This window comes from Trichomycterus rosablanca, chromosome 2, assembly GCF_030014385.1.
Source record: "Trichomycterus rosablanca isolate fTriRos1 chromosome 2, fTriRos1.hap1, whole genome shotgun sequence".
NCBI lineage: Eukaryota > Metazoa > Chordata > Actinopteri > Siluriformes > Trichomycteridae > Trichomycterus > Trichomycterus rosablanca.
The window spans coordinates 43274045-43287692 of NC_085989.1; the positions used below are offsets into that span (position 1 = coordinate 43274045).

At 39.4% G+C, this 13648-nt stretch overlaps 1 protein-coding gene across 2 annotated transcripts in view; it reads right to left on the reverse strand.

Moving 5' to 3' along the window:
• Window positions 1-13648, reverse strand: part of arhgap27l (Rho GTPase activating protein 27, like) — an 83344-nt gene that overhangs the window by 16258 nt on the left and 53438 nt on the right. For both annotated transcript variants that reach the window (XM_063016059.1, XM_063016056.1), the window contains exons 3-6: window positions 5984-6391; window positions 4111-4320; window positions 2851-2931; window positions 2408-2482 (exon numbers count right to left, since the gene is read on the reverse strand). In XM_063016059.1, the coding sequence (XP_062872129.1) occupies window positions 2408-2482; window positions 2851-2931; window positions 4111-4320; window positions 5984-6391 (774 nt within the window). The remainder of the gene's footprint in view (window positions 1-2407; window positions 2483-2850; window positions 2932-4110; window positions 4321-5983; window positions 6392-13648) is intronic.

Here is a 13648-nt window from a genome sequence, read left to right on the forward strand (position 1 = left end):
ATATCACTGAAAGCAATTGCAGACACCTGTGCTAATTAGTTTGGCAGGTGTGTCCAATTAAAGGCAAGACTACTTAAGAAGGCTGTTCCACATTATTAAGCAGCCTACATTTTCAGCCAAAATGGGAAAGAAAAAGGATGTGTCGGCTGCTGAGAAGCAACAAATTGTGGAGTGTTTAGGTCAAGGCATGACTACAATCAACATTGCCAAGACACTTCATCGTGATCATCGCACAATCAAGAAGTATGTAGCTGATTCAGAGCACACACGTGTGCGTGCTGATAAGGAAAAATTGAGGACTCTTTCCAACAGGCAATTATGTCAGGTTAAAAGAGCAGCTGCAAAAATGCCTTGTCATAGCAGCAGACAAGTTTTTGAAACTGCTGGTGCCTCCAACGTCCCCCGAACAACAAGATGCAGGGTCCTTCAGAGGTTTACAGCTGTGCGTAAGCCATCCTGTCGACCTCCTCTATCCACTGCACACAAGCAGAAACGGCTCCAGTGGGCCAAACAATACATGAAGACTGACTTCAAAACTGTTTTGTTCACCGATGAGTGCCGTGCAACGCTCGATGGTCCAGATGGATGGAGTGGAGGATGGCTGGTTGATGGACACCCCATGCAAACAAGGCTACGGCGCCAACAAGGAGGAGGTGGAGTAATGTTTTGGGCTGGAATCATGGGGAGAGAGATTGTCGGCCCCTTTAGGATCCCTGAAGGGGTAAAGATGACCTCCATAATGTATGTGGAGTTTCTCAAACAGCACTTCCTGCCATGGTTCAAGAAGAAGAACCGTGCATTCCGCAGCAAGATCATTTTCATGCATGATAATGCACCGTCTCATGCTGCAAAGAACACATCTGCATCTCTGGCTGCTATGGGCATAAAAGGGGACAAACTTATGGTGTGGCCCCCATGCTCCCCTGACCTCAACCCCACTGAGAACCTCTGGAGCATCATCAAAAGGAGTGTCTATGATGGCGGGAGGCAGTTCACATCTAAGCAACAGCTCTGGGAGGGTATTCTGTCCTCATGCAAAACAATTGAAGCAGATACCATCCAAAACCTGACAAATTCAATGGACGAGAGAGTTCAGAAGCTCCTTTCGAGCAAGGGGTCCTATGTGCAAATGTAACATCACCTAGAATAAAGTTTTGACTTGAAAACTGTTTGATTTCAGTTTGTAATAACCTGCTAATGCTTATAATTTCACAAATGACCATTTTTTTGTTCTTTATAAAAATGAAAAGGTTGAAAACTCTGCTGTGCATAATAATTTGGAACATGCATTTTGAGTGCATTTTGAGTGTTTTATTTTTTTTTAAATATACTGTTATCATTGGCAGTTTGTTCAAAAACCTTTCAATTGTACTCTAATAGTTGATGACTGGAAAATTACAATGACTGCAATTCATATAGGTAATTTTGGAAAATCTGAGAAAATATTATTTGCATAATAATTTGGAACAGTGTATATGTGTGTGTGTGTGTGTGTGTATATATATATATATATATATATATATATATATACTGTATATACATATGTGTGTATATATATATATATATATATATATGTGTGTGTATATATATATATACAGTGTATCACAAAAGTGAGTACACCCCTCACATTTCTGCAGATATTTAAGTATATCTTTTCATGGGACAACACTGACAAAATGACACTTTGACACAATGAAAAGTAGTCTGTGTGCAGCTTATATAACAGTGTAAATTTATTCTTCCCTCAAAATAACTCAATATACAGCCATTAATGTCTAAACCACCGGCAACAAAAGTGAGTACACCCCTTAGTGAAAGTTCCTGAAGTGTCAATATTTTGTGTGGCCACCATTATTTCCCAGAACTGCCTTAACTCTCCTGGGCATGGACTTTTGTGATACACTGTATATGTGTGTATATATATATATACATATATAATATCCTTTGCTGACCGACAAAAAAATTGCATAAACTTATATTAGTTAAAATTTAAATTTTTCCATTAACAAAAAATGCTGTAAAGTTAAAAAATGATGGAAGTCAGAAGATTTTAAACTTTGATGTTGATTTTAATATAGGTGATTATATTAAGTGATTATATTTTTATGGGTCTTTAAGATTTTTTGCTGACTGATTTGAAATTGTATACAATTACATTAAATGTTATTTTTTTTCTAAATATTTAAATTAACAAAAATCACTGTGAAGTCGAAAATGATGGTAGTCAAAACAACATAAGTGGCAGCATATTTGTACTTTATATGCCCAAGATTTGTAGAGCCAAATGTCTAAAAGTAGAAACTTTGTCAACATACTGTAAACCTCCTCCCAGACACGACCATAAACAGGCAACAAACAAGTTAATGTATTCAGTGTAGATGATAAAGATCCAGTGAATCCTGATTACCATAGAGTCCTGCCTGATGCCCACTTCTGTCTCGACGCCGTTGCCCACCACAGGCTGACCCGCTACAGCTAGAGTCTGAACAGAGTACATCCAGAAATCACACATTGGATTACAGGAATCATATTGATAAATAAAATATAAAAAAAGAGTTTAAAATGTATTAACAGTGAGGTGTTAGAAAAATCCTAATAACACTGCTGTACCTGATGCACTTAGGCCTATACAACACCAGCGCTCAGAGTGCTGAGAATGGTGAGTGTGAGGGCCAGTTGTAGCCTAGCGGTTAAAATACTGGACTAATAAGCAGAAAGCTGCTGGTTCAAACCCCACCACTGCCCTTTAGCAAGGCCCTTAACCCTCAGTTGCTTAGACTGTGTACTTTAAGTCGCTTTGGATAAAAGCGTAAAAACGTAAATGTAATATATCCTCAATGTCCTACTCACCTCAGGAAGAGACCACTGAGACTTTGAGCCATCTTTGGAGTAGTAATACAGCTTGCCCTTCTCATCCTTTAACTGAACCCACTTAAAAAAAAACAGTTCATTAGTTCTACATAGAGATGCATGAGTACCGATACTGTGTGCCTAGTGCACGTTGCTGCGTTATGCCTAGTTCACACTACACGACTTTTGCCCTGATTTTCGCTCGGCGACTGGTCGGCGCTAGATTTGCCGGCTCGGGAGCAACTCGGCGTTCGCTCGGCGATCAAAACTCGGCTCTCGATCGCTAAGTGTGAACTATCCAACAACTCGATCCGACCAGCTCGCCGAGTTTTCTAGCACGTCAGATCAGAGCGGTAGAGAGAATCTACGGCTCTGCGTCAGATATCTGATCTGAGATGTGCGACTGGGAATGAGTGACATGTCGAACAGCCAATGAGAACGCAGTATACGGTGTGAGGGGAAACGCAAGAGAGGAGTGTAAACAGGTGGGAGAGGGGGATAATATAGTTTATATCAGAATACACCGGCACACACACACACGTTTTACAGTATTTCTGACCTGATCGTTCTCTACAAAACATAACAACAAAACACCAACATTGCAAAAATATTTATTAACCTCCAACTCACTACAGAACAATCCATGCTATTCGTGTTGCCAAATCCACTCAGATTCATTTATTTTTCGTCCTTGATTCATCACATCAGCGCACAAACACTTTGATCACTCGCTACTTGATGACGTGCATTTTTGGACGTGGTATCATTAAACTTCTCGTCACTTCTCACGTGTGTTTTTGTTTAAAAAAAAAAACAGTATTCTAAATAGGTATTGGTATCGGTAAGTACAAAAATACATGTACTTCATAAATGGTATCGATGCATCCCTAGTTCTACATATATGAATTCACATAAACAAGGGTTGGCTATATAATTTTAAAACAGTAGATCAGTTGTAATTAATCAAAATAGAGAGTATATGTCATAAAAAGGTATAACATTTCCTCCCACAATCCAAAGACATGTAAGTTAGGTGAATTTTAAATAGAGAATTGCTCGTGACAGTGTTCGAGTGTCAGGAATTCAGAAATCTCAGCCCAACCTTCAGGACACTTTTACCATGTTGCCCCAGGTGTAACAAGCCTAATTTGATGAGGTGCAGGGAATGCTTTAAAGTGTAGTTCTAAAAGGACTCACTTTGTCAACCTGCTAAGCCCACCTGTTACGGTGTGTGTGTTTATCGAGGAATAGTTCGTTTACCTGCTGCTGTGTATGGTCGTTTGTAAACACAGTTTGGCCTCCTGTCTCAGTGGAGCAGGTCCAGCCTGGCGGTATAGAGGTCCCTGGATCTAAAGTCACCCGAGGAAGGACAAAGGGTTTGATATGGGACAGGTTTGTGTCTCTGAAAGCGTGAGGGCTTACAGGAACATCATGCTCATCTGAGGGGTAATCCTCCTCTGGTAAGGGGGGCTATAGAAAGAAATAGAAAAGCTACACAGTAAAAAAAGAAGGTTGTAGTTGGTAAAAGGTGGGAGGCAATAGTGACTCCCTGATTATCATTTGAATGTATTACAAATGGTTTTAGATCCCCATACAAAATGTAATATAAGACAAGAAGGACATGAAAAACACAATACATAGTTTTATTAATTTACTTTTATTATTTATTTATTACATACTACGAAAGAGATAGAGACTTTATTGATCAATAGAAGATTAGTCTTTAGTACTGCGGAGGAATTTTGGGCCACTCTATTTTGCAGAACTGCTCCACACTGGAGGGAGTTTAAACATAAACTATTAATTTAAAACCCTGCCGCAGCATCTCAATCAGGTAAGTCAGGACTTTAACTGTGCCACTTGAACCTGTTTAACGTCTGTTGGTATTATGTTCCTTCTGTGGAATAGTGCTTTCCAAATAGTTTCATTTTCAGACTCCGCAAATTCCACAAAACGTTTTTTTCAAGGAGCTAAAGCAAAATCAAGGTGTTTTTAATAAATGTGAGATAAGTCTATATGTGTTATTTTTTTACCTTGCTATCTTATAAATAGGGCCCTAATAAATTCAAGGAAAAATGTGCTTAATTTAACAGACCTCACAGATTTTACAGTTATTTAAAGAGAAGTTCCACATTTCACGGCAGTTATCAAATTACACTCATAAATTAAATGATAGAATAAATAGAAAATACAATACACAGCACAGCTACCTTAATGGTTGAATGTAAACCTGGAATGACCAGTGACGGTGCGAGGCGGTGTTCTGCATCGATCAGGCATAACATTACGACCACTTCCTTGTGTCTACACTCACTGTCCATTTTATCAGCTCCACTTACCATATAGAAGCACTTTGTAGTTCTACAATTGCTGACTGTAGTCCACCTGTTTCCCTACATACTTTTTAACCTGCTTTCACCGTTTACTATAATGGTGGTGGATCATTCGCAGGACTGCTGTGACAATGACATGGTGGTGGTGTGTTAGTGTGTGTTATGCTGGTATGAGTGGATCAGGCACAGCGGCGCTGCTGGAGTTTTAAATACCACTCACTGTCCACTCTATTAGACACTCCTACATAGTTGGTCCACCTTGTAGGTGTAAAGTCAGAGACGATCGCTCATCTATTGCTGCTGTTTGAGTTGGTCATCTTCTAGACCTTCATCAGTGGTCACAGGATGCTGCCCACGGGGCGCTGTTGGCTGTATATTTTTGGTTGGTGGACTATTCTCAGTCCAGCAGTGACAGTAAGGTGTTTAAAAAATCCATCAGCGCTTCTGTGTCTAATCCACTCATACCAGCACAACACACACTAACACACCACCACCATGTTATTGTTACTGCAGTGCTGAGAATGATCCACCACCTAAATAATACCTGCTCTGTGGTTCCATTGAGGAACAGGGTGATAGCAGGCTAAAACAGTATGTAGAGAAACAGATGGACTACAGTCAGTAATTGTACTACAAAGTGCTTCTATATGGTAAGTGGAGCTGATGAAATGGACAGTGAGTGTAGAAACAAGGAGGTGGTTTTAATGTTATGCCTGATCGGTGTATATATAATTGTATAATATACTGTTACCCATTCACAACTGCATTTCCACACCAAACACCAAAAATCTGTTTCTTACCGGCACTTCTGTCTCTTTGTCCTCTGTGTTAGGGCTAACTGGCTCAGTCCAGGATGACCGATTCAGTGAGGCACTGTAGTAGAAGTGCCTCCCTGTGGCCTCGTCCAGATGCAGCTGCCAGTCTGAGCCCAACGATACGGTCGGAGGTAGAGACGAGGGAGCGGGCACGGATGGCGAGGGCATGGCTGGGAATGACAGGGCAGAGGCATCCATGCCAGTGGTGGGAGGAGGTTGTCTGCCGCTGTCCTGTTCAGTCCGTGGTTCCCATTCAGGAGAATCTGGAGCCGGGCTGAGGTTGAGGTCAGGGGACGAGCAGGTGGATGTGGTGGCAAAAGTTAATCTAGGTGTAAGCTTCTTCAGGTCAATGACATTAGCATACACTGCTGTGGTGGGGTTCTCAGGCTCTGGCTGGGGGAAAAACAGAAAGGAGCAAAGTTAGAATAGAAGTTAGATTAAGGTAAACAACACCATAGTAGTGGTTTTATTGCTTCAGCTAGGAAAAAAAATCAAGCTTAGCAAATTAATTGACAAGTAACTTTTATTTACTTCATACATATACTATGTGGCTGAGAGTATGTGGACACCTGACTATAAGCTTGCTAGACATTGTAAAGCATGAGCAATAATATGAATTGGCCCACTCCGATATACATTTGCAACATTTTATACCCGATAGCAAGAGGTGTGTTTTAAAATTAGGGGGGTGTCCACATACTTTGGATGATATAGTGTATGTTTGTTAATGAAGGACTGAATCTGATTAATCTACAGGTATAGAATAACTTGTAGTTATGCTTTACTAATATACTTATGTGGGTTTGATTGTTCCATCTAAATGAAACATGTTCTAATAAAGCTAAAAAACCTTTCCTACAGTGTCAAGTGGTATAAAGCACATCTGACTGCTTACCATAAAACCTGTAGAGGCACTAAAACCACCGTCAATGACAGTCAAGAAACACTGACGTTTTAGATGAATGAAAATAAACTTTGGTGGATGGTTTTCCAGAGTCAGCTAGGAGGGGTGTCCACATACTTTGGGCCATATAGCAGTTATTTAGGTGTTATTTATGCACCGTGTCAAACAAAACTATTCTAAAAAGAACGTCATGCTTGAACTTGTTTAGACTTCATGCCAAATCTACATTTACTATCCAGATTGCCAAAATGAATGTAACATTTTAGTAAAACATCAGCCCTTGTGGACTTAACACCATTTAAAGCCCAGAAATCAAGACGCACAGTGAGAACAAAACAAACAACCTTTACCACGACGCTTTTGTAATCCCAAACACTGCGCTGGATTCATGAGCTGTGTATGGGATTATTATACCAGTGCTAGCATTCCCATCATCAGCTCTAACAAAAGCCTTTGGAAAACGAGAAAGGGCAAAAAAAATAATAATAAAGTGTCCAGATCTAGGTTTGGGCCTTTCCCTTTATTCATCAACAACAAAAGAGGCAGAGAGAAAGAATCAGATATACCTCCTGGGTTCAGTCTCACACACAGACTTGTACACTGTTCAGCTCGATCTCCCAGATCGTTACATGCACACCCTTCACACACAGTCCCAACTGTACCGGGGGAGCCGGACCACGTTACAAAACTGTCTTTTCACTTCATAGATGGATTGATTTTAGAACTGGAAATGGATCAACATGTTTTATACAATGAACAAACTTGTGCCCAACATATTCTTGAAAAATACACTCAGCACTGTGTTCCAGTCAAGGCGCTGTGTTCCTCTCAAGTGTTGAAGCTCTCTGTAGGATTTTACCATTTCGGCCAGCATGGTGTAGTTCGCGACCCAGCAAAAATGGGTCACAGGAAAAAATATTAATCAATAAATACACACATTTTAACAGGCATATAAACACGAAATAACTTGTACACGAACGCCCCCATGTGGAGGTTTTACGTTACCAGAGTACACCACGGTCTAAACCAGAGCTTCCCAAACTTTTTTGCACCACGGACCGGTTTCATATAAAATATAATTCCATGGACTGGCGGGGATGGAGGGACTTAAAATAGAATAACTATACTGCTCACAAATGAGCTTTTTAACTGCAACGAGACGCTGCTTCCACCTGGGGGTGATATGAGACAATAAACACCCTTGTTTTGGAATTAAAAGCAGTGTTTTCATGGCTGATGTAGCGATCTCTAATTATTTATTCTTTTTGTGTGGCCCAGTAATAAATGACCCACAGACCAGTACCGGTCCGTGGCCCAGTGGATGGGGACCTCTGGTGTAAACCACAGAGGGACCAGATTGCCAGCATTTTTATTAATGAAGTATTTTTTCTTTTATGTTGTTTTTATATATTGTTTGTGTTAAATTATTATATGTTGTTTGTGGTAAAAATCATGGACAAAATGGAAAAAAATGCAAAGGAAACTGGACATTGAAAAAAGCAAATAAATAAATACATATAGAAAGCTGTGTGTGGGGAAAGTAGCAAATCTAATATTTTAGATTTATTTAAGGTTGTTTTTCCCCAAATAAATAGAATTCAGCAAATAAATAGAATTCAGCAAATAAATAGAATTCAGCAAATAAATAGAATTTTTTCGATCAAACAAGCAGAAAATTCATAGTTGCATTCCCTTTGCACAATCTGTTACCTTATTTTGAAATCAATAAAACAACATTTTGCTAAAGACTGTAGCTACAAGCAAGTACAATGAGCCTTTTTTTTTTTTTAAAGGACAACAGCTGTACAGATTAACAAATTAAAAACACATTTATTCAGGTTCTCAAGGAATATGGCAGATAGATAGAGCTCGAAAAAGGGTCTATCTGACTGCTGATTTAATTTTCACTGTATATTATCTGCTCCTCTCCAGGGAGAGGAAGTTCAGAGCCAAACAGTCCAGATTCAAAAAATGATCTTGGGTGGAACGCAGCCTTGCTGTCCAGAACGAAGCTTTTTTTGCACTTGTGTAGAGAAATCACATGAGACATGCATGTGATGTGAACATCATTCATCCTTTTATTTATCCTAAGTAACTGCTTTTATTCGATTCAGGTTTGTGTTTGGTCAGAAACAACCTAAACAGAATATCAGGGCTTCACACAATTAATTAATCATTTAAACTCCCCCACACCATAAGCCTATTAAAAGAAGCCAATCAACCTGCTGGTTTAGTGTAAATATTATTATTGCAGCATTTAGCAGACGCTTTTATCCAAAGCGACTTACAATTATGATTGAACACAGTTTGAGAAATTTAGGGTTAAGGGCCTTGCCCAGGGGCCCAACAGTGGATTGAACCTGCAACCTCCTGACTACTAGTCCAGTACCTTAACCACTGAGCCACCACTGTTATTATTATTAGTGCACAACCTAACTTTTACATTATTCCACCAAGGTGCTGGGGTGGCACTGCAGTAAATTACGCTAGCTCACTACTGCTGGGATGCAGAGTTAGAATCCCCAACTGTGTGCTATCTGTCAGTCAGGAGTCTACATACAGACTGGCTATGAGCATAGTGTGGCTCTCCGTATGCAATACGGCTCTGTCTAAGAACCCAACAGTGTGATAAGATGCAGCCGCAGACTGGACATCGAGCTGGTGATCCGGCTCTCCTTGATCACATCAAGGCTTGTGCAGGCGGGAACTGGAAAAATCCAGAAAAAACTCCCCGTTTTAAAAACGTACCTGTTCGCGTCATATGACTAAGGATCGGATAATATGGCTATTTTTTTAAATAGGTTTGGATTTAGTGCCCTGTATTGCCACTGCATACCAAGGTGAAGTCCCACACCTGCAAAAATGAAAAAGGAACCAAAGTGCAAATGCTTTAACCAAGGTAAAACCACACTGTGGCTAAAAAGGCACAAAATAAATTGGGACTCAATTTTAGAAAATGCTATTTTGTTTGCCTTTAGATGATGTGCTAACCTCCATTTATCAGCCATCTGAAAAAGTTATTGCCCCCTAAACCTAATAACTGCGTTAAAATTGTAATAAGTCTTTATATTTCTGTGGCATCATGTGCTGCCTTCTGAGACCAACTAGCCTACTCTACATTGCCAGACAGGTTCTATTTAGGTGATGTTTACATTGAACAGGTTTGGCAGTAATCATGCCTGGGTGTGGAAATAAACCCAACTGTCAATTGAATTTAGGTAACTGGTTGATTTAGTAGCTTAGGGGCAGACAGGCAGGGCTGAACAGTGTTTTTCCTGCAATAAATATTATAATATTAAATACAAATATTTTTAAAAGCATTTTGTGTTTACTTGGGTTATTTGTGTCAAATATTAAAAGCAGTTCATTAATCTGAATCATATAACTGACATCATTAATAGACCTTTAATGGTTTGTTTAACACTTATGCTAAAGGTTTACCCAGTTGCTGTGAAGACATTAGTGTCACGAGTATCAGATGTTGCCTAATACCAGTTTTTAAATGTATTTATTTATGTATTTATTTAATAACCCCACCCTAAACAGGGGTTTTTGAACATTTTTAATACTTGACCCCGATTTAAGGGCACAGAATTTTAAAACCATATTTCATGTTTTGTTGTTTTTGTGACTGTTATCACATCCATTACAGCAACAAATGTACCGTGTCCAAACATTTGCATAGAACTGTAAATAACTGGAGTATACACCTTAGATGGGTTTTAAACAGGGCTGCCGCGATTGGTCAACCTAGTCGATGATGTCGACGCATTTCAATATTTTAAGTCGATGCATCGTTTTTAAAACTATGTTTATAAATGATCCTTTTTAATTTCTACGTTTCCATTCATATAACCGTTCATATGATTTCCCTCAGCACTGCTTGCTGCGTGCGTGACCTAAGTCGTATTTGGTCCAGTCACTGGTTGGCGGCATTAAGCGCAGTCTTAATAAATGCCGTCTGCAGCAGTCAGAGGACAACTTAGCAAGTTCAGTAAGGGCGCATCCACACGCGCAGCGCACTTTGCTGCGTTGGGCTCGTGATTTTTGTGGTTGCCGCGGCGATCAAAGCGCAAAAAGCTTCTCATGTGAAACACTTACCACAGTGTTTACATCACTTAGAATTTGAAGTAAGTTTTGAGTGAATGTGGAGGTTAGAATCAGGGCTCATCCTGCCTTTACTGTACGTTGGACTGAATGAGACGTGTTGACCTCTAACTATTTTATCTCTGCTATAAGTTGAAGCACTTTGCTTTGTGTACAGAATGACAAACACTTGCTGCACTTTGTTTAATATGGAGCACTTGAGAATTTGATAATATGGACATAAACTCTGTTTACATTTAGTTTTGTGCCATATTATTATGCCGTACAGTTTGTTGTTAAAATAAAAGAAGCTTAAATGAGATTCTGAATTAAATTTTTTGAAGAAAAATTAATCGCTAAATGAATCGATACAATAGTCTATAGATTAATTGATAGAAAAATAGTCATTAGTGGCAGCCCTAGTTTTAAATGCTTTACCTAGGAGTGCAGACATCAGGGTTTTATTTAAAAATGCATCACATTTTGTGTTATTACATCCTTTACAGCTAAAAGAAAGGTACCCCATGTGTCCAAACTTGTGCACAAAACTGTAAATAATTGGACATAACAAACCTTAGATGGGTTTTAAATAGAGATGGGACGATCGATCGGCTATGAATCGGTATCGGCCGATTTTTAATCAAAATATGCTATCGGCGATCGGCCGATATCTCCTAAAAGTAGCCGATCCGATCGTGTGATATATAAAGATCATGTTAAGTTAACAGCTCAGTGGATTGATCCAGACGCCAACCATCACATCACCATTCATCAACCATTGTACAGAAACCACAGTGAAAGCTCTTCATGACCTAAAATAACATCATTAACTTTGTGCATCATACATACGATGTAATTTTGCTGATTGTAATATTTACTTTAAAAAGATAATTCAACCCGGTCACATCTGAGTCGATTCTATCAGCACGTTATATAAACTCCTGGTTCACTTTGGTAAATCGTAAGCGGTTCTTACTTGTGATGTAGATGAGAACAGAAAATGTTACAGAGCCAATCAGAGGCAAAAGTTTATTCATTAGCAAATTCGTTAGTTCAGGATCATCTGCTGAACTTTTAGCTCCTTAGACGGAACGAGTCTGACGGTCGGTTACAGATCTGTGGTAATAGCAGTTTAATTAAGCTTTTTAATGAAGCTTTTTAATGTAAGAGAGTCACACAGAATGTTCTGTAGTAGCTGGTGTTTATTTAAAACCACAACATTTAATTAATAACAGTAAACACGGAGAGATAACTGAGAAGAGAAACTTACGCTTGGCGAAAAATGAATCGACTCATGAATCAATGAATCACTTATAGCGATACTGTGAACAAAGCGTATCTTCTAAGGGCACACACACACACAAACACACACACACAAACACACACACACAAACACAAACACACAAACACAAACACACACACACGCGCGCTGCTCCGGTTTATCTTCACTGTGAGGCTCTTTTTAAGTTTATTTATTTTATTTACTGCTAAACCCCCCCCAAAACCCCCTCCCCCCGATCGCAATCGGCTATCGGCCGATGTCCCTGAAAGGAGATCGCAGATCGGAATCGGTGCCAAAAACCCCGATCGGCACATCTCTAGTTTTAAATGCTTTTCCTGAGAGCGCAGACATTAGTATTTTATTTAAAAATACTAAAAATGGTTTTAAACATAGCAGGAGCATAACTTACACTAAAAACTCAAATGCACATAAATCACACTAGTACAAGTTGTGTGAGAAAATCATAAAAATGCGTGTAAAAACCCAACACAATGCAATATTACATGCAGGTTCTACTACACTTACAACAAACAGCCCAAGTCTCAGAAAATAGACTTGAATCTTTGACACTCGTCTCTATCTACCTGTGTGTAACACCGTTCTCACGGTCTCAACAGGTTTTCATTACATCCTTGTGCCTGTAGCTTACCTTGGGAAACCTCAGGAAGGTCACCAGCCTGGGCGGGCAGCTACGACAAGCACTAAGAATCTTTTTGTCCACTGGCATGGCAGCCAAAATTCCAAAATTGTCTTACATGAGAACACAGGCAAGAAACACAAAACCAAACAAGGTTAAAAGTTTCAATCATGCGTTCTCTGCTGAGGGATAACAGGGAGTAAAAAGCAGAAGTTCAGGTCCTTTTTCACTTTTCATTTCCAACTAACACCAGGTACAGTAACTCTAAACGACATCCGTGCTGCGAAAGTGCAAGTCTGTATGTGAGCTTCTGTTTAAAAAGCTTGCTGTCACTACTAGAGAAAATTGAAAATCTTCCACTTAGGATTGTACACACACACACACACACACACTCAGATGATTGTGCAACATAGAGGCTATTAGTGGGTGGAGGGCACCGTGAATGAACAACCGTAATTTCCTCAGTACAAGAAATAATGAGGAATGAAGCATAAACACTGAGCTTAAGAATGCGTGCTCGTCCTAAAACAAGGAAGAAACCAGAGAAAAATATAAAAAAATGTTTTACATGTTTTTGAATGTTTTGCTGTAAGATCTTTAACATATAATCTTTGATTGGCACAGTTGTTGTTCAGGCATGTTGTTTACTCCTTTTTGCCATTTATGCAAGTGTAGGTTACAGATTTAGCAATGTCACTTGATGTAAAAGCAGAAAGTAGAGCACATTGGCTTTGCTATTCA